Here is a 19,348-nt window from a genome sequence, read left to right as displayed (position 1 = left end):
GTCGCTCGCGGGAAAGGCAAAAAGCGCCACTTCGGGCACCAGCCCACGCGGAGACGGCGGAGAGGATGGTGGAAGCGGAAGCAAGCAGACGACGACGAGTTCAGGCAACCAGATGAGTTTTAGAAGGTGAGTGCTCTGCTCGTTTTTGCCCCTGAGAAACGAGACGGCTCTATTTAAGCTCTACGGGTCGACTGTTATTTGCTAACTGCGTCTCGGTATCTCTTCTAGACAACGCGCATCGCGGGCCTGCGAGGTATGTTCCGGACGTTTGGTCCTCTCAGTTTGTTTGGTGGAGAGTTCGCGTTTCTTCCCCTTGAGCCGAGGCATCTCGGCTTGCGTTGGGCGGTGCTATCTTATCTTCAATAATGCAGAACGGTTCAAGTGCTAACATGATGCCATCTGGGTAGACATGCCACGCTCGAAAGGTTAGTTCTTTTGTCTGGTTGGAGGGGGTTCGCCGGTGTTGGTTGGCGACTGATGTGCTGACGAGAGAGCCTGCAGGTTCGATGCGATGCAGCTAGCCTTGGTGTACCATGCACCAACTGCGTCGCCTTCTCGATCGAATGCAAGATCCCTTCTCCAAGGCGGAAGAAGAACCAGGCCAAGTCCAAGGATGGAAGCGAGTACGTTTCTGGTTCCCTTTTGTCCTGCTGTTGGGTTTTCCCCCTTCTAACACGCCAGACACAGGGAACGCCGTGAGCAAGGCAACGAGGACGACTCAAAAGATGAAAAGGCCGAAAGCAAAGTGAAGCCTGCAGATGGCATGCCGGTCACAACTTTCACGGAAGCCCAGCAAGCACAGCAGGCAACACACAATACATCCTACGCCCAGTTCATGAAACCCAAGTTTGCCCGCGCTCCCATCACAGAGGCTGGCCGTGTCGCATACCTAGGCGAATCGTCAAACCTCACCTTGCTCGTCCAAGACCGCCATGGCACCACAGATGTCGTCCACTACCCGCTACCGGAAGGCCTGCGTGGCTCGCGCTCTCGCCTCACCGAACTCGATAACTTCGAGATAGACATCCTCAACCAACGTGGTGCCTTCTTACTCCCTCCTCGTGCTCTGTGTGACGAGCTTGTAGACGCTTACTTCAAATGGGTTGCTCCGGTCGTACCGCTAATCAACAGAAGCAGATTCATGAGACAGTACCGGGATCCCAAGAATCCACCTTCTCTGTTGCTCTTGCAGGCGATTTTATTAGCTGGCTCGAGGGTGTGCACTAATCCGCAGCTGATGGATGCGAATGGATCCACCACACCGGCCGCCATGACCTTTTATAAGCGTGCAAAAGCGCTGTATGATGCTAACTATGAAGATGATAGAGTTACCATCGTCCAGGCTTTGTTGTTAATGGGCTGGTATTGGGAAGGCCCCGAGGGTGCGTATCTGTTCCTTTACTGAAGTTATATTATATCGGATGCTAACAGGATTATTAGATGTAACGAAGAATGTTTTCTTCTGGACAAGGGTTGCAATCATCATCGCCCAGGGTTCTGGAATGCATAGAAGGTAATTCGCCTCCGCCTATCTGTACGTTGGCTTCTAAAATGCTAATGTCTTCTAGCGTGGAAACATCCCAGCTAAGTCGGCCAGACAAACGTCTATGGAAACGTGTATGGTGGACGCTGTTCACCCGAGACCGATCTGTTGCAGTTGCGCTGGGACGTCCAGTAAACATCAACACAGATGACTCGGACGTTGAAATGCTTACGGAGGATGATTTCATTGAAGATGATGCAGATGGGCCAGCAGACTACCCACCTGATTCCACTCATGTTCAATTTTTCCTCCAATACGTCAAGCTATGCGAAATCATGGGCCTGGTTCTCTCACAGCAGTATTCAGTGGCTTCCAAGTCAAGACGCACCAATGCCATTGACTTGACACACAGCGATATGGCGTTGGCCGACTGGCTGCAGAACTGTCCCAAGGAAGTATACTGGGAGCGATCACGACATCACTTCTGGTCTGCCCTGCTACACTCAAACTACTAGTAAGCCTTTACTTAGCATTGTTGAAGCAGAATCTATACTGACATGTGCCTAGTACCACCTTATGTCTACTCCATCGAGCCCATATGCCTCCTGCAACTGCTGGTCAGAACGCGGGAAACGATGGAATATCATATCCTTCCCGCACAATTGCATTCCAAGCCGCGGCCATGATTACATCAATTACCGAGAGCCTACAAAAACATCAACAGATTCGCTTTGCTCCTGCTTTCATGTGAGTAGTGCCATGTATTTACAGATCAATAAACGGCATCGACTAATATGACTTCCGTCATCAGTGTTTATAGTTTGTTCTCTGCCTTGATTATGCATGTATATCAAATGCGGTCATCTGTGCCCAGTATAGTTGCCACAAGCCAGGAGAGGATCAACATATGCATGTCGGCGCTAAAGGATGTTTCGAAAGTATGGCTCGTTGCTAAAATGGTACATACATTATTCGAATCCATCCTGGGCAACAAAGCCCTTGAAGAAAGGCTACAGAAAGCTGCTGGTAAACGCCATCAGAAGGCAAGACGACAGCAGCAACAGCCACAGCCACAGCAGCAGCAGCAGCAACAACAACCACAACCACTGGAGGCGCTGAAGCGGCCTGATCCACCCAAGAGGAAGTTCGACGAAATGGATATAACTATGCCCAACGGGCCTCCTGCAGCTCAGGTGTCATATGAACGGTCGAGGCCACAGACTCCAGCTGCAACGCCGTCAATCACTCCAAGCCAATTACCAGGAAACCTGTCTGGACCTGCGGCCGGAAATACACAGCAGCACCAACAGCATCAACGCATGCCAACAGATAATACCTTCGTCGGAACCGGCAATGGTGCCACCGGCACAGGAACGGGAAACACCCGCCCAACTTCCCCCTTCAACCCAGCTCTATCAATTCCACAATCTCCACCAGATCTATTCCTCGTCACTCGCAACTCACCCAGCATTTCTCAATCTCTATGGGAGAACTTCCAGCCCGATCAACTTTTCCCAGACGGCACCAACATGTCTTTCCCCGGCTTCTCGCCTTCCTCCACAAATGTCGACCCACAGCTTCAAATGCCTAGTTTAAACAACACGGCTATGCCCATGGGTATGCCGAATCAAACGCATCTTTCACCACGGGCTGCGCAGAGTCCGACTCTCATGGCTGGTTTGGGCCGTATGTCGCCACAGCACCAGATGGGCCAGGGAGTACCGATGCAGGGACAATGGCCTATGCAGACGTTCGACCCGAATGTCCCCATGGATGCATCCAGCCAGGATGACAACTGGAGCAATTCTTCTCGACAACAGGGGCCGATACCGCCCACTCTGAACGTCGAAGACTGGTATGTATCCTTGTCAATATCTAGTAACATGGTTCTTAACACGGTACTGACACTATCCAGGTTCCAGTTCTTCGGTATCAACGGCCTTCCTGATCTATCTGTTGAAAATCTGTAAATTTCCTCCCGTCGTTGATATACAAGGAGATACCCTTTTCCTTGCCCTGCTGTATACCGTGTCTCTCTCTTTTACTCTCTGGAGCATATTCAAATGGGAAAGGGGTGAGCTAGCTTTTTCTTCTGTCTTCGATTAAATATATCCATCCTGAGGCGCTTTATGAACTTTTGGGCGGCAGAGCTTTGAACTAAAGGACTAACCGTCAAGTTTGGCTATTTAACCCCTGTGAGGTTGTAACTAGTTAACTGCTGACAAGCTGTGTTTTGACTGAGCGTCTGCTCTACCATTGACCGTCTGTAATTGCGAGTAACTCGTCTGGTCAACCTGTAATCAAGTCAATGAAAATCTTCTCGTATCGTTTCTCCTTTCTGTATCCCCCTGTAGATCGAGGGCGAGTCATGTGATGACGGCCTGCGCAAACGCCGAGCTGGTGGCCAAAATACGACAGCAAAGGAGAACAACGACGACAACGACGAACAACGAACAAGCAAAAGCCAGCATCAAACAAACAAACGCCTACCTGCAGCAGCCGAGGACAGCTTGTGAAGATAGCTGGGCCCTTGCCGTCGATCTTGCTTACCTCTCCTGAGGCCGATTGACTCCCCTGCTCCGGGAAGCTTACCTCGCATCGCTGGTGTCTCGCTATCTAGATAGGTGTCCCCGTCCCTCCGTACGCCTTGGCCAGAAATGAGCAGCAGCCTCCCGCCGACAGCCAACTAAATGACGAACCCTGCGTCGAATTTCAACGTATATCACGCTCTATACGGTGCCAGAGGGTCGTAGGGGAGCTTACATTCTCACCACTCCTGTTTTCATCCCGCTAGCAAGACGATCGATCGCGTATTATCCGAACTGGGACGGCTTTATTCCCCATGTCCAGAAAGCCTTGAAACAATCGTACGCCCGCCGAAAGCCATTAACAAGCATACTACGAGGAATACAGAGAGACACAGAGCGAGAGAGCTGCTACTTTACAACTTAGCTTGCTCAACAGCTTAACCTACATGACTGTCCTGCATACCGGTTAGCGCTGTGTGATCAGGAATGAGCAACGACACCAATCTCCTCGATGCTTCGAACTCCTGGACCTCGATTTCGGCGCATGGATATGGCTCTGGCTCCGCTACTTCGACCGTTCGCTCCCGTACTCGACGAATAATACCTTCGTTCGATGGTACCGATGACGATGGACAGCCAGCTGGCTTTTCGGGTAATACATCACAACATTCACTGCACACAAATGGCGGAACTTCTAGGTCTTCTCCTTACTCCTCGAGAGGGGTATCTCCAATACCGAGCAAACGACTTCCTCGCACGGGAGGTGGTGGAGCGGGTTTACATGATGGCCGGAGCCCAAGTACCGTGAGAGGTCGTGGGGCTGGCTTCGGTGGTATGATGCGAGAAGACACAAGAGGGCCCGGAAAATCGAATGGGTTTGCTACCGACTTTCTGGAGTCCCCTTGGTCATCGTTGCAGGGTCTTGCGTCGAATATTATCGGGTCCGGAAGCGCCTTGATTAACGGCGAGCCTGTAAAGCCGTTCGGACCAAGGTCGAGATCTGTTGGAGGAGACCTGGCGAGAAATAGACGGCCTGGACCTACGTCCTGGGGACCGCCGCGTTCGATCATTGGAGAGGCTAATCCAGATGCCCAGAGGGAGAGACAGGAACTCATACAAGCTAAAAAGCGGGAAGCTCTATTGCAGGCCAATGGGGACAGTTTTCCCGATAGCCGGGGGAATTATAAACGGAGAGACTCGGGTGATGGATTTGAGAGGTCGACCGGAACTTCGACGCCAGCACAGGAAGAAGGGGATTCGTTGGTATATATCCATCCTGTCCAGTCGAGTGATACGCTTACTGGAGTGTCGATTCGTTATGGTTGCGAGCTGGCAGTGCTGAGAAAGTCGAACGGCTTCTGGCCTAGTGACAGCATTCAGTCTAGGAAGAGCATTGTTCTACCTGTCGAGTCGTGTACGCTCAAGGGCCTCCCAATACCCGAAGAAGAAGTCCGGAAACAGAATGATAGTTCCAAAGAAGACGATCCAGATCATGATACGAGCTCGCTTGTTCCTGATTCAAATGCCTCCAGCTCCTGTGATTTTGGGTATGGAGACTCTCAGCCAGACTTCGACATATTTAAGACAGACGACGAATCGACTAGTGGCACTCCTTGGACGCACCACAGTTGGGTAAAGCTAGACGGTTTCTCATCACCTGTTGAGATTGGTCGACTTCCAAGGCGATCTTTGGGATTCTTCCCTCGGGCCCGCAGGAAATCCCAATTGCGTTTAAGCTCTTATAAAGATAATCCCGGACCGTCGTCTTCCACACATGATTTACCTGGCTTGCAATCCCCTTCTCGTAAGCAACGTGATTCGAGAAGAATATCAGATATAAGTCGTGATGTCTCGATGGCCGCCACCAGATCACCACGCTATTCAGGCTCTATGCAACACAGAAGGCAGCGCAGCATCACTTTATCCGGCCCAGGAGGTGTTGGGACGCTAGAAAACGCCACTTGCCCAGGTCCTCCGATAGACAAGTTTACTACTTTCGTCAACTCGCATCTGCCTACATTGACTATCAAGCCTGCGCCCAATGATACAGCACCAATGTTTTCCTCTTTGCAAAATCTCGATCGTGCATCGCTCGACTCATCTGATTCCGCTGTATTCTCATCCTCATCTACGGCAGGTCTAGAGAATGTCGGTGGGGCAATCGAAGGTTGGTTTCGAAAAGTTGCTACTCGAGCAAAGGCAGGGATAAACGAGATACAACAGCAGCAGCAGCCTCTCAGCCAACGACTGGCAAATATCGGCCTTGCCGGGACGTCCAGTGATTTTATAGAACTAAATGATGCGCCTGAGTCTAATAAGCCTTCTCACTCTCCCTCTACTCTTTTCACGGACAGACCCAGCGAGGCCCAGGGAACATCAAGCTCTCGCTCCGAGACTCCCGCAATGCGTAGAAGTGCGTTCAATAATGGCCCGTCATCTCATGCTGATAAGAAGATGGACTGAATGGATATCAGTTATATTATCAGCTCTTGCTTGGACACCAGCCCTACGACTACTCTTCAGTACTAGCATCTTATTTCATTTCTGTTCTTTTCTCTTTAAGGCGTGAATGGCATTGTTTCCATCCTTCGATATCCCCTGCCATCATATCAAAGGTATATCCAGTTGTGTAATATGGCTTATTTCATGTTTCGTTTGGCGTTCCATTTTAGCATGTCTGCTTGATTCTGGCCGATGATAATTTAAGCTAAGAGTAGTATAGATGGCTTGAAACAATTGGGGGTATTTGTTTCTTCTATATCAATGCAAGTATGTCTACAGATGTCCAGTTGATCACATAGTGAGGACCTCTTTTACTCTCCTCTGCTTGTCAACGATGAGCCGAAGCTGTCTGCCTTTCCAGTCTTCGTCGCCTTTCTCCGCGGGCCGAAACACACCCTTTCTGAGCTGGTTTGTATATAGTTCATATGATGGATAATCTGTAATTGAAAGCTTGTCAGTTTGGGGCCCGGTAGCGAGTAGCATACTTTTCTTGAGCTTAGTTATTCCCTACATCCATTGACAAATTTCGTGACCTGATCTGAAGTCATCCCCTTTCCCTTAGTTGCAAGTAATGTCTGTTCCTGCTGCTGTCTCCAGTAATATACATTATGCGTATCCTCAGCATCACTAAGAACATGTCATCAGTATGTGCAGAACTAGAGCACCTGGAGGTTCACCTACATGTGTATAAATGCATCAAGCTGGCTATATTATTGTTAGTTTCAATATATAACCGTTTAGATAACCACGTACCTAGTAAACGTATCATATTCCTTCAGAGAATCATTAATGGTCATAACATCTTCCAGTTTAACATGGCCAAGCTGTCCGTTATAGGTATCGTCCTGTTCCCGCCGCCTCACAGCATCTTCCCACTCTGCTTGGATTTCAGTCTCTGGCCTTGAGCGGAAACCAACACACCATCCTTCAAATATAACAACCTTGATCAATGGCTGTCCATTATGAGTATCATTTACTATTTCCCACGTATCTTCTGGTGCACGATCCCCCTGGCCATTAAAGGCGGATTTGTCGTACGAAGGTATTTTGGTGAGCTGATTTCGCCGCAGGGAGTCAAATACCTTGCTACCAAGGGGAATATCGTGAGTAGACGGCTGCCCACGGTGTTGTAGAAGGGGATTGGATGGATAGGTAGCTGCAAGATGTCGTTGGTCATTGTGTGTTAGGTATATGTCGTCCAAGGAGAAGGTGATTGTAGGTAGGTTATAGGGGGTAGTAGAGAGGGTAGACCGAAGTGTAGAGACCTAAAATTTGAATGTTAGAAAATTCAGCACTTATCCGAGGCGACTCCATGCAGCGAAGAAGCAATTGAGAGTTTAAGGATGCCAATATCAATTGTTGAGAGAAGAGTATCTGACTAGGACCGTTTTCCCCGCGCCCTGGATACCATTCAATCCCACGAAGAACGGTGGCGCGTTGGGGTTGTTTCCATGCTTCAGCCTATGTGCCTCCAATAGCTTAAGCAGAAATGGAATGCAATGCTCTGACTTATCGTCGACGATAGTTGCATTCATTCTGAGTGTTATTCAAGCTCATCAAAGCTGTTCCGCCAGAGAAAAACATGGGGTAAACAAAGTCAAAATGGAGATAACGCAGATAAGGCGACGCCCAAACGTGCCGAGGCAAAATATCACGTGATCAATTCCCTGAAGTGCTAAGAGTCCCGGTCGGCTATTGAGATACAGGCAAATGTTGCTTAGTTATACTTTGGATAAGAAGCATAAGAAACTATGCCTGTAGAAGAGACTCGGTTGAGTGTAACCAGTCCTTAAAAAAGTGGCCATATAGTTTGTACTGAAGAATTCGTTGTCCGTACTTGGATAGTAAATGCAGCACGACAGCCTGTAAATAAACAATCTTAAAAAGCAAATTGTCTATCGCCGGTGCTGTACTGACATAGCATCTTCCGCCCAATTGTTGTTTATATCCTCTCCTACTCATACACCTCGCTGCCTCTCCTGGCTTCAGCATCAACTTCACATGCAAAGCCAGCATCAGGTGACCTTGAAGCTAAGTCATCATACTTACTGAATGCTGATTGGCTGGGGTGACACTGATGATGCACAAGCTGCGGTACCTGAAGGTACTTATGCTTGCATAAAAATAACACGGCGCGCCAAGGTCATTCCGTGTAACGCCGCAGCCGAGGTCCAGCGAGTCTCGTGCCGGGGCTCGTCGATGCAGCAACAACGGGCTTCCTTTTATTCCACGCCTCCTCCGACTCTCCTCTCCTCCTGTTTCTCTTCTGCTCTGTCTCCAAATACCTCCTCTTCTGTATACTATCACTCTCCAAACAAGGCCAGATACATATCCCCTTACACCCATTACTGCGGCCTCGTTATTCATCATGTCTCTTCGCTTCGATAACCAGGTCGTCGTCGTGACCGGCGCTGGCGGCGGCCTAGGAAAGGCATATGCCCTGTACTTTGCTTCCAAGGGCGCTGGTGTCGTTGTCAATGACCTCGGTGTGTCACATTCTGGAGAGGGCCAGTCATCAAAGGTACGTCAAGTCCTGTCCCTTCCGATGCTTTAAGCTTTGTTTACCGTGAGGGGCGAGCTCTTGTTCTGACCCAATTTGATTTATTTTCACATCTAGGCTGCCGATGTCGTTGTCGAGGAGATCAAGGCAGCTGGTGGAAAGGCCGTTGCCAACTATGATAGTGTTGAGTTCGGCGACAAGATCATAGATACCGCTATCAAGACCTTTGGCCGCATCGATATCCTGATCAACAACGCTGGAATTCTTCGAGATGTCAGCTTTAAGAATATGAAGGATCAGGATTGGGATTTGATTGACAAAATTCATCTCTTTGGAGCATATAAGGTATGATTCTAGAGCTGTTACAAGCATGCGGTGGCTATACGGTGGCACTAACACAGCTGAACAGTGTGCTAGAGCTGCCTGGCCTCACTTCAGGAAACAAAAGTTTGGCCGAGTTATTAACACTACCTCGGCAGCCGGTCTGTTCGGCAGTTTCGGTCAGACCAATTATTCTGGTATGCTTTTTGAAAGTGCTATTGTTACAGAATTAATGTACTAACCAATCACTAGCTGCTAAGCTTGCCCTGGTTGGTCTTACCGAAACTCTTGCAAAGGAGGGTCTCAAATATAACATCCACTCCAATGCAATTGCACCAATTGGTAAGTTTGAATATGCTATTACCTGGATAAAAACAAGAGCCTTGCTAACAATCGGTAGCCGCTAGCCGCATGACGGAAACTGTGATGCCCCCAGAGCTTTTGGCCAACCTAAAGCCTGAGTTTGTGGTTCCCATCGTTGCATACCTTGTCCATTCCTCTACCACCGAGACTGGTAGCATATTCGAGGCTGGTGCTGGTCACGTTGCTAAGATCCGATGGGAGCGTTCCAAGGGTGCTCTTATGAGGGCTGATGACAGCTTTACCCCTGGTGCCCTTTTGAAAAGATGGGAGGATGTCAATGACTTCTCCAAGCCAACTCACCCAACCGGCCCTGCTGATTACGTTGAGTTGATCCAAGAGTCCATGAAGCTACCAGCTAACCCTCCTGCTGAGCAGCCAGACTTCACTGGAAAGGTCGCTTTGGTTACTGGAGCTGGAGCTGGGTAAGTGATAGCTCGTTATCAATTGCCAAAACATCGACTCTAACTAGTATTTTAGACTTGGGCGATCGTATGCACTTATGTTTGCTAAGTATGGTGCCTCTGTTGTTGTCAACGACCTTATGGACCCTGAGCCAGTAGTCCAGGAAATCAAAAAGGCTGGTGGCAAGGCTGTCGGGTCCAAGGCCTCCTGTGAGGATGGTCCAGCCATTATTAAGACTGCTATTGACAACTTCGGCCGCATTGATATTGTTATCAACAACGCTGGTAACTTGCGTGATAAAGCCTTCACCAACATGGATGACAAACTTTGGACTTCAGTTGTGAATGTCCACCTCAGAGGTACCTACAGTGTCACCAAGGCTGCCTGGCCCTACTTCTTGAAACAGAAGTTTGGCCGTATTGTCAACACCACCTCTACCAGCGGTATCTACGGAAACTTTGGCCAAGCCAACTACGCATCAGCTGTAAGTGTTACAGGTCTCTTTTCTTATTTTCTTTGGATTCAATGTTGATGAATTATAGAAACTCGGAATTCTTGGTCTCTCTCGTACCCTCGCTCTGGAGGGTGCTAAGTACAACATCCGTGTCAATACCATTGCCCCCAACGCCGGTACTGACATGACCAGAACCATCATGCCTGAGGAGCTTGTCCAGGCCTTAAGCCCCAACCAGGTTGCTCCTCTAGTTGTCCTTCTTTGCTCTGAGCTCCTTCCTGAGCCTACCACTAAGGGCCTCTATGAGTGTGGCAGTGGATGGACTGGTAAGACCAGATGGCAACGATCTGGAGGTCACGGTTTCCCTGTCGATGCTGAGCTTACCATTGAGGATGTTGCCAAAACCTGGTCTAAGATCATCGACTTTGACGATGGCCGTGCTGACCATCCTGACGACACTCTTGCCGGTGCTGAGAGTATCATGGCCAACATCAACAACAAGGTCGGTGAATCTAAGAAGGAAGAGGCCCCTAAGGGTGGCGACCAGACCATCTTGGACAACATCTCCAAGGCTAAAGAGATGAAGGCAGAGGGAACTGCCTTTGACTACGCTGATAAGGATATTATTCTTTACAGTCTGAGCGTTGGAGCCAAGAGGACTCAGCTGCCGCTCGTGTATGAGAACCATGACGAGTTCCAGGCTCTGCCTACCTATGGTGTTATTCCATGGTTCAACACTGCTGTCCCCTGGAACTTGGGTGACGTTGTTGCCAACTTTTCGCCCATGATGCTCCTTCACGGTGAACAGTACCTAGAGATCAGGAAGTACCCAATCCCAACAGAGGCTAAGACCATCACATACCCCAAGCTCATCGATGTTATCGACAAAGGTAACGCTGCTATTGTTGTCATGGGTTACACCACCAAGAATGCAAAGACTGGTGAAGATCTCTTCTACAACGAGTCCACCATGTTTATCCGTGGAAGCGGTGGATTTGGCGGCTCAAACAAGTCTACAGCTTCCCGCCCCGCTGCTGCCACTGCTGCCTACAAACCACCACAGCGCAAGGCCGATGCCGTTGTCGAGGAGAAGACCGGCGAAGACCAGGCTGCTCTGTACCGTCTCAACGGTGACCGCAACCCTCTCCACCTTGACCCCGACTTCAGCAAGATGGGTGGTTTCAAGACTCCTATCCTCCACGGCCTTTGTTCCCTCGGCATCTCTGGCAAGCACATCTACGAGAAGTACGGCGCATTCAAAAACCTCAAGGTCCGCTTCGCTGGCGTCGTCCTGCCAGGCCAAACCCTCAGAACAGAGATGTGGAAAGAGGGCAACGTCGTTGTCTTCCAGACTACTGTTGTTGAGACTGGCAAGCCTGCTATCGCCGGCGCTGGTGTTGAGCTCGTCTCCAACCCAAAGGGCAAGTTGTAAATACATCTACTAAAAAGCACTCAGTATAGATGATTTAATCATCACTTATTGCTCTTTTTATCGCTCTATACTTGTTGGAAAGGCTGTCTTGCGTTTTATATTTGCTCTTTCACGAAGCTCTTTTTATATCAATGATAAGTCACGGCGAAGACCAGTGACTAGGTGTATTTTATCTTATGCCATGTTTCTTTTTCTCTTATTTTCTCTCGAAATTTAGGAGATATATTCTATTCAACCTTGCCTCCGACTAATGTAATACCTGTGATAGGGGATGTTTTCGTAATCTCGATAGTTATACGGCTGATGGTAAGCACTGCGTCATTGACCCAAGGGATGACCCAGGATTTTCAACAAAAAAAAAAGTACTTTCAAGACAACATCACGTTGAACTCTCTCGGGGAGGCAATATAAAGGCGTACGTATCACCCTGCAAGACTTATCTTTATGTCGACCCGTCGTCTCGCCTGCCGCCTCCATATTCTCGTTATCGATGCTTTTTTCCCTAGGAATGAGGCAGCAGATCGCCTATCATGGTACTCTCTCTCCTGAGCAACAAGACACCTCGCAACAATAAACGAACGCCAGCACCGCTATCATCTTCAGCCTCCCCTTCAACCGCGTCCTCCTCCTCGAGATCTATAAAGGTAGTTTCTCCGGCCACTGCTACCACCGTAAAGCTGTCCCCTACGGCCTCGTCCACTCTCGCAGAAGCCCTTCGCAGCGACCCGTTCGCTCCAGGTTCGCAGTCCAATACCAACACCACTACAGCAACGACAACCACGACTCCAGCAGCTGATATATTGACTGGTTCGCACGATACGGAAGACGAGAATCACCGTGAGCTACGAGAACGTAACGATGCGCTGAATGTACTAGCCAGAATATTCCCTGACATACATCCAGAGGTTTTCAGAGAGCTGCTTACACGGTTCGACGGTAAAAGCAGGCTGGAAGTTAGTGTTGAGCAGCTATTAAGATACCGATCAGAATGGGTCAAGGGGCGATGGAATGTTTCTCCTGCTTCTGGGGGAACTGGTACCCTTTCTACCACAGAGGGTGGCCCTGAGGCTAAGAACAAACCAGTTCCCAGGGAAGAACTATTCCGGAGCGATCAATACAAAGACGCTGCCAGGGCAGCTCTGGCCGCAGAATTTCGATCTCTGAGCAGAAGTACAATTGACGCTGTCCTTGCAGAAGGAAACTTCTCGTACATTCGTGCGAGGCCAACTCTTTTGGACCTATCTCGGAAATCATGGCGTGTTACATTAGGGAACATGTTCTCCTTCAAAAAGAAGAAGGCACCGAATAAGGATGATCCGCCTCCATACCTGGTTTGGCAGAGAAGTTCTACTGACGAACCTGAGCCCGTTCTGAAAGGTACGGGGTGTGCGGAGTTAGACGAAGAGATTCATTCTACATACTTGCTTCCGCTAGTCAATCACAGACGAGAGACACAGGTCGAGGAAGACTTTAGGAAAGCCGAAGACCTGAATGAAGCAGAAGCAAAGGTGGTTGATGCTCTTTACGAGTGTGATTGTTGCTTCTCGGATGTTACATTTGAACAGATATCAACATGCTCTGAGGCCTGCCATGTCATTTGCTTTAACTGCATACAGCGTACACTTCAAGAAGCCCTCTTTGGGCAAGGATGGGATAAGTCTATCAGTCCTGAAAAGTCAACTCTGTGGTGTATAGCGCCGTTTGCGAACGGGACTTGCCAAGGGACGCTGGATGCCGAACTTGTCAAGAGAGCAATCTTGAAAGAGAGATCTGGAATGGAAACATACCGGAAATTTGAGGCTCGTCTTGCCTCTGAATCTCTCGCCAAATCAAACTTGAAACTAATTCACTGCCCTTTCTGCTCTTATGCAGAGGTAGATCCCGTTTTTCACCCATCGGTGAAAGGGATTACTTGGCAATTCCGCAAAGCCAGCCTCGCTACAAGTATAGCAGTGTCCATCTTACTGCTTGATATTTTTCAATTTTTTCTACTCCCTCTCCTTCTTCTTCTCCTCATTTCACCCTCTGCGTTAAGGACCATTTTCCACAGGTCTTTGCAGAATATCTGCCTGAGGAGACGATCACCACGTTTCAAATGTGGGAACCCAAAATGTTCCCGAGCGAGCTGTATGCGTTGCCGTAAGGCATGGAACGATCCACATACATGCCATGAGCCATTACTCCAGTCTCTAAGAACGACAGTGGAAGCGGCTCGGACGGCAGCTATCAAACGCACTTGTCCATGTTGCGGGCTGTCGTTCGTCAAATCTTCAGGATGCAACAAACTTACCTGCGTGTGCGGTTATTCTATGTGTTATATATGCCGCAAAGCACTTGGGCCGAAACGTCGACAACAATCAAATGGCCGAAACAACAATGGCGGAGGGAGCATCCAACTCCTAGATGGTGCAGCAAATGCAGAGTTTGAAAATGACGAGGTTGGCGAAGAGACAGAAGGCTACAAACACTTTTGCGAGCATTTCCGAATAATTCCGGGTTCCGCCTGCACAGAATGCAACAAATGCGGCCTCTACCAAACAGAGGATGAGGAAGCGGTTGCCCAGCGTGCAGGAGAGCAGGCTCAACGGGAATGGAGGATCCAGCAGGGCATGGAAGTCATTACCCAAGACACTCGTGCTACAGGTGCTGCTGCAGGAACTAGCCACAAACGAAATCCTACAGGGGCCACTCCTAGCGGAATGGCTCGTGTCTATGACTGGGATTTACAGTTTGATGTTACCAGCGGATCCCGGAAGTTCAGCTGGGAGTTTTGGACAAAAGATCTCTGGCAGAATCAACGGTGGAGGATGGAAATCCAGCTTCTTGTCAACAATGCCATTGATACTCTAGTTGTTGTCGACGCCATGTGATGGCGTTGGCTTATCACGATACGGACTATTTACGATTTTTCTTCTCGCTTCATTTGTTTTTCCGGGTTCAGACTCGCATCAGGGGGATATATCTGGTGTTGGAACTCTGGCGAGACTTGCATCTGACAGTAATCGTGTTTCCATGGGTATAATGATGGTTAAAGGTGCTAATAACGGCGGGTGCTGGGAAGGATAAGGGGTAACCGGGGTTTGCATGGCGTGAGACTTTGCTCCTTTAAAATTTTTTCATGTTTTTGACCATAATTGCATTATAAGTAGCTGTCTTGAATCCAGCTAGTATCAATGCTAGCTGAACGTGAGAGGCACTCGGGATTGGATATCGGGCTTCCTATAGTTTAATTGCTTTACTGTTTCATATTTCCTTCTTAGTTGTGATTTATTATATTCTCTTTAATACTTCAAATTGATCAACCCTTTCAGCACTTGGAGCGATTGCTTTTACATTCATGCATCATTATACATGTACCAGGTTAATATCAATGTCATGTCGTTAAGCCGCCAGGCATCTGGATATCTGCATGATATCAATCACGTGACCATTTTGTCTCGACCTCAACTCCAGGAACCAAATCGCAAAGCCAGGACAGTAAACCGGCCGCAGCTCGAGTGCAGGCAACACCAGCTTTTTCATTCTAAACTTTGTTGACCACGTCCATCGGATTTGGAGCTTAGACAGATAGGCAGCAGGCTCCTTCAGAGGATCAGAGACGGCGTTCCTGGGAAACGATCGCAAAACGGAGCTGCCTAATAGCCACGTCAACAGCTTGCCCGTTCTCTGAAGCATATTACAACCGGCCATCAACCACCTACGATATAGATACCTAGCCAATTATTTCGATATCAATTTTAAAATTCCTTCCTACCAGAGATGGCCAGCGGCAGCGGAGGACCTCGGACAGAAAGTCCATTTATCATAGAGCATGACGAGGACTCGGTGTTGGACCATGAACTGGTTGATGACGGTAGGGGCTTATCCCATGCCAACTCTTGATATGTTAGTTCTAACAGCTGCTATGTAGCCATCGAAGCTGACGATCCGCTGGGCTCGACGACTGACCGTACACCGTTAACTGGAAACATTTCGTCATCCTCGGCTGCTGGAGGAGCTTCGCGAAACCCCGTATCCAGCTCATACCTCACTTCATCCATACCCGGAGAAGACCGCCGTGCACCACAAAATACAATTGATGAGTCTGTCTGGGATACGCTCTCCCGAGATCTCCTAGCAGTATGGGAGAAGATGAGACAAGTTCTTTGGCCACAATACCTACTTGGTGGCATGATGATGCGCGGAGGCGGAGGTAGTGGAGGATCCGCGGAACGAGGTGAGGCAACAGGATTTGGCAGTGAGAGTATTGGGGCTCTGCGCGGACTCGTGAGCAGACTGCCAGATGCAGATGTCGTCTTGCAAGGTGGGATGAGTGAAGGACTTAGAAACTGGGATCTTTGGTATAGCTCTCCTGACCCATTCATCCTTTCGGTATTACCTTTGGCTAACGTCCGATGACCTGTTAGGGGCCCATTAATTTTCTGTCTTTTGCTGAGTATGTTCCTTTCAATGGGCAAAGGTGACCAGTCAAGCCTTGTATTTTCGGGAGTATTCTGCATCGTGTGGATTGGTGAAGCCGTTGTCACGCTGCAGATCAAGTTGCTCGGTGGGAATATGTAAGTTTTGTTTTTACTTTTCCTGCTTCAGCTGCGTTACGCGGCGATGCATTTGCTTTATCTCAGTCCGTTTAACACCGACTCACCCGACTAACGCCAACCTTCAGTTCATTCTTTCAATCCGTCTGTCTCATCGGCTATACGCTATTCCCGCTGGTTATTGCTGCGCTCCTAAGCGCTCTTAACATTCCTACTATAGCCCGCATTCCTGTTTATCTCGTCCTCGTGGCCTGGTCCCTGGCGGCGGGAGTGAGTATCTTGGGTGGCTCGGGAGTCGTCAAGAACCGGGTGGTCCTCGCTGTCTACCCCCTATTAGTCTTTTACATGGGTATTGGGTGTTTATGCTTTATCAGTTAAAAAGGGTGTAGAGGCAGGTAAGATTATTTACCCTTTCTATATGCTGTGGAACTTTTGCTAAGACATTCTCGAAGAGAGATCAGGATCTCAAGATTGCCTTGAAACTGTCACAGATATAATAATGATTGGGAGTCCATTCGCTCGTTGCTCTCATTTCATTATTTGTTTCCTTCATCCTCCACATTTTGACCGCGTGCTGTATCATACGTCATATACCTTGTCTTACTTGCTACGTAATGAAAAAATTATTATCGACATGGTCCCTTGATATTAAGCACTTGTAAGCAGTATGGAGAACAGCCCCCGGCTACATTCCGTCTCGGATTAGGCGGGCTACTCGGGCATGAGATCGAGCAATTTTCTGAAGCCCGAACCGGCATAACCTTTAGCATCTTTCTCCATCGTCTCAAGTCGTAGCAATGCACTCGTCACTTCTCCTTCACTTCGAGCCACTTTTTGTGCAATGAAATGGGGAAGTGTCACGGCATATATTATCTATATACCCCGTAGAGCTAATGGTATGTTTAGTTGTACGGGACAGCGCCGATGTTGATTCTCTTCGCCACTTCCATGAGGACAATGCATTACAGTAAGAGTACGGGGAGCTCAGCTCCGTTATGGAGTATTTCCTTCCATGGTGTTGATCCTCACCGACGGATCCAGACACCACGTAGCTCCAGGGATTGTCTCTCGGGGTGAAGAAAAGGGTGAACGAATATGAGAAAGGTCTATTTATATCGTGCTGCAGGGAATGTAGCATTTTGCTCCACTATACATTTACCACGGTTACTGTCTGGAAAATCTTATGTGAAGGATGTTGAGCCCGCTAGAGAACAGCCGGATTTTGTCGATTGGACGGCAATCAAGCTGGTGGCGTACAAGATCTGCGGCAACAAACCAGTGGTATGACAGGGAGAATTCCTGGTGCAGCTCAATTTCCAGCAAATTCAGTATTTTGTTAGATGCTTCGCGTATCAACATTCAACCTGTGCAGTCCCAGTTGGAACAGGCTGAAGGAGTAGTATGGAGTGCAACTTCAGCCGATTTCTTCCTAAGGCTGAATATGCAGGGCCCGATTGAATCACGCAGACGACATGTTTCGATTCATCGGAGTACTAGACAGAAACTGGTGAAGCTAAGGGTTTATGTCTATGCATGTCGAATTTGCTGGAAAGCTGTTGACCTATAGGGAATCAGCACAACAGCACCACAAAGCTTGAAGGTGCAAGGTAGGATTTCATCTGAGACAGGGAGTCCCTCGCAATAAGAGACGGCCATCAACTGGCAGCAAAATCAAACGCTCCAGCCCGCGGGTGTGTATATGGATGGCCACAGTGCGGGAGACCGCTGCTGCTGCTGTTGGCCGTCGAGTGTGTTGACGTTTGACGTTTGACGGGTGACGTCGAGTTAGAGGGAAAAAGGGTGATTATGTAAGTAACTCACTCCTCGGCCGCCTTAACCTCAGCTTGTTGCTTCATGGCCTCCCCAGCGAAACAACCAAGCCGGACAGTTATTGAGCCAAGGGGAAACATCGCTTCAACCGAGCAGCTCGTGTGTACGATGCACGACAAAGTGCAGCGAGAGCCGGGGCCCCGCGGGAGAGCGCCCGGAAACAAGCCCGCGGCAGTTTTAACCTCCGTTGCAAGGACTCTATTTCCATCCACACCAGCCAGGATTGGCGGCTGAGAACCAGGCGTATGTATGGAGAACAAGGATGTCCAGCCGATGCTGATTGGGACTAACTTCATATCAGCCTTTTTGGCTGCAGCATTTGACAAGGACTTGACACCTCGAGCAGTCGAAACAAAAAAATATGCAATATGGCGTTGACTTTTCTTCGAGAAGTGATAATGTCCGCTCGTATAGTGCCATGGAAAATCTCTCTTTGTACACCGAGTACCACTAGATGAAGTGGCATGATTACAGAGGTCTAACTGTCAAGAACTTAGCTTGTACTCCGTTCTCCGTACCAGGACTTACGAGTTTTTTCGAGACATGTTATGCCTGCTCGGATGCGGGCGGATCGCCTTGCAAGCCGCAATGCGTCTGTTAACTGTCTCCATCCTCTTTTTACCTTTGCTTTTTCAGATAGTCCTGGATCTCCATGGTCTCATTTCTCAGCAACCCATCGGGCTTCCATCAGGTTTGCCGCTTGGACGGTAAAGCCAATTGCTTTCTTTCGAACCATTACTCTTCAGAACCATGAACGGAGCTCCGGTCTTCTGCCAGAATCTCGTTCGGTCTAATATTCCTTTTGCTTGAAGCAGGCAGCCACAATATTTCTGACTCGGCTTTATACCTCCAGATCTGGATGACCGGGGTGGAAAACGTGGCTGGTCTGTGGGATCATTATGACTCCGCAGTTACCCATTAGCCTCTGGCTCTCCTGAAGTTTACGTTGGGCATGTAGGGGTGTTCTCTTGTCTAATGATAGGATCCGCAGTCTCGTG

At 48.9% G+C, this 19,348-nt stretch overlaps 7 protein-coding genes across 7 annotated transcripts; 5 read left to right on the top strand and 2 right to left on the bottom strand.

Annotated features, from left to right (window-relative positions):
* Nucleotides 1–1,264: 1,264 nt before the first annotated feature.
* Nucleotides 1,265–3,453, top strand: TERG_05624 (uncharacterized protein; the record flags this gene model as incomplete). Its single annotated transcript, XM_047748468.1, has 5 exons — nucleotides 1,265–1,513; nucleotides 1,569–1,997; nucleotides 2,051–2,230; nucleotides 2,304–3,338; nucleotides 3,399–3,453. Exons 1-5 carry the CDS (start codon nucleotides 1,422–1,424, stop codon nucleotides 3,451–3,453), a joined length of 1,791 nt encoding a protein of 596 aa, XP_047604450.1. The 5' UTR covers nucleotides 1,265–1,421.
* A 1,044-nt stretch (nucleotides 3,454–4,497) lies between these two features.
* Nucleotides 4,498–6,474, top strand: TERG_05623 (uncharacterized protein; the record flags this gene model as incomplete). Its single annotated transcript, XM_003233701.1, has 1 exon — nucleotides 4,498–6,474. One exon carries the CDS (start codon nucleotides 4,498–4,500, stop codon nucleotides 6,472–6,474), a length of 1,977 nt encoding a protein of 658 aa, XP_003233749.1.
* A 330-nt stretch (nucleotides 6,475–6,804) lies between these two features.
* On the bottom strand, nucleotides 6,805–8,048 carry TERG_05622 (uncharacterized protein; the record flags this gene model as incomplete). Its single annotated transcript, XM_047748467.1, has 5 exons — nucleotides 6,805–6,950; nucleotides 7,025–7,140; nucleotides 7,195–7,218; nucleotides 7,267–7,778; nucleotides 7,893–8,048. The coding sequence occupies 5 exons, from the start codon at nucleotides 8,046–8,048 to the stop codon at nucleotides 6,805–6,807; spliced, it is 954 nt and encodes a 317-aa protein (XP_047604449.1).
* An 833-nt stretch (nucleotides 8,049–8,881) lies between these two features.
* On the top strand, nucleotides 8,882–11,985 carry TERG_05621 (uncharacterized protein; the record flags this gene model as incomplete). Its single annotated transcript, XM_003233699.1, has 7 exons — nucleotides 8,882–9,034; nucleotides 9,131–9,358; nucleotides 9,423–9,531; nucleotides 9,587–9,676; nucleotides 9,735–10,119; nucleotides 10,175–10,583; nucleotides 10,642–11,985. 7 exons carry the CDS (start codon nucleotides 8,882–8,884, stop codon nucleotides 11,983–11,985), a joined length of 2,718 nt encoding a protein of 905 aa, XP_003233747.1.
* A 530-nt stretch (nucleotides 11,986–12,515) lies between these two features.
* On the top strand, nucleotides 12,516–14,855 carry TERG_05620 (uncharacterized protein; the record flags this gene model as incomplete). Its single annotated transcript, XM_047748466.1, has 1 exon — nucleotides 12,516–14,855. The coding sequence occupies one exon, from the start codon at nucleotides 12,516–12,518 to the stop codon at nucleotides 14,853–14,855; it is 2,340 nt and encodes a 779-aa protein (XP_047604448.1).
* An 889-nt stretch (nucleotides 14,856–15,744) lies between these two features.
* TERG_05619 (uncharacterized protein) lies at nucleotides 15,745–16,898 on the top strand (the record flags this gene model as incomplete). Its single annotated transcript, XM_003233697.1, has 4 exons — nucleotides 15,745–15,838; nucleotides 15,896–16,325; nucleotides 16,392–16,541; nucleotides 16,649–16,898. The coding sequence occupies 4 exons, from the start codon at nucleotides 15,745–15,747 to the stop codon at nucleotides 16,896–16,898; spliced, it is 924 nt and encodes a 307-aa protein (XP_003233745.1).
* A 428-nt stretch (nucleotides 16,899–17,326) lies between these two features.
* On the bottom strand, nucleotides 17,327–18,476 carry TERG_12315 (uncharacterized protein). The gene has a single exon (XM_047751289.1). It carries the CDS (start codon nucleotides 17,656–17,658, stop codon nucleotides 17,338–17,340), a length of 321 nt encoding a protein of 106 aa, XP_047606651.1. The 5' UTR covers nucleotides 17,659–18,476; the 3' UTR covers nucleotides 17,327–17,337.
* Between the last annotated feature and the right edge of the window lie 872 nt (nucleotides 18,477–19,348).

Source organism: Trichophyton rubrum, assembly GCF_000151425.1.
Source record: "Trichophyton rubrum CBS 118892 genomic scaffold supercont2.6, whole genome shotgun sequence".
NCBI lineage: Eukaryota > Fungi > Ascomycota > Eurotiomycetes > Onygenales > Arthrodermataceae > Trichophyton > Trichophyton rubrum.
The sequence above is the reverse complement of the archived record's forward strand: the minus strand, read 5'-3'. Positions and strand labels throughout refer to the sequence as shown.

Bases quoted from the DNA above. Each gene is read 5' to 3' on its own strand.
- TERG_12315 (XM_047751289.1), bottom strand. From the start codon at position 17,658: ATGCTACATTCCCTGCAGCACGATATAAATAGACCTTTCTCATATTCG.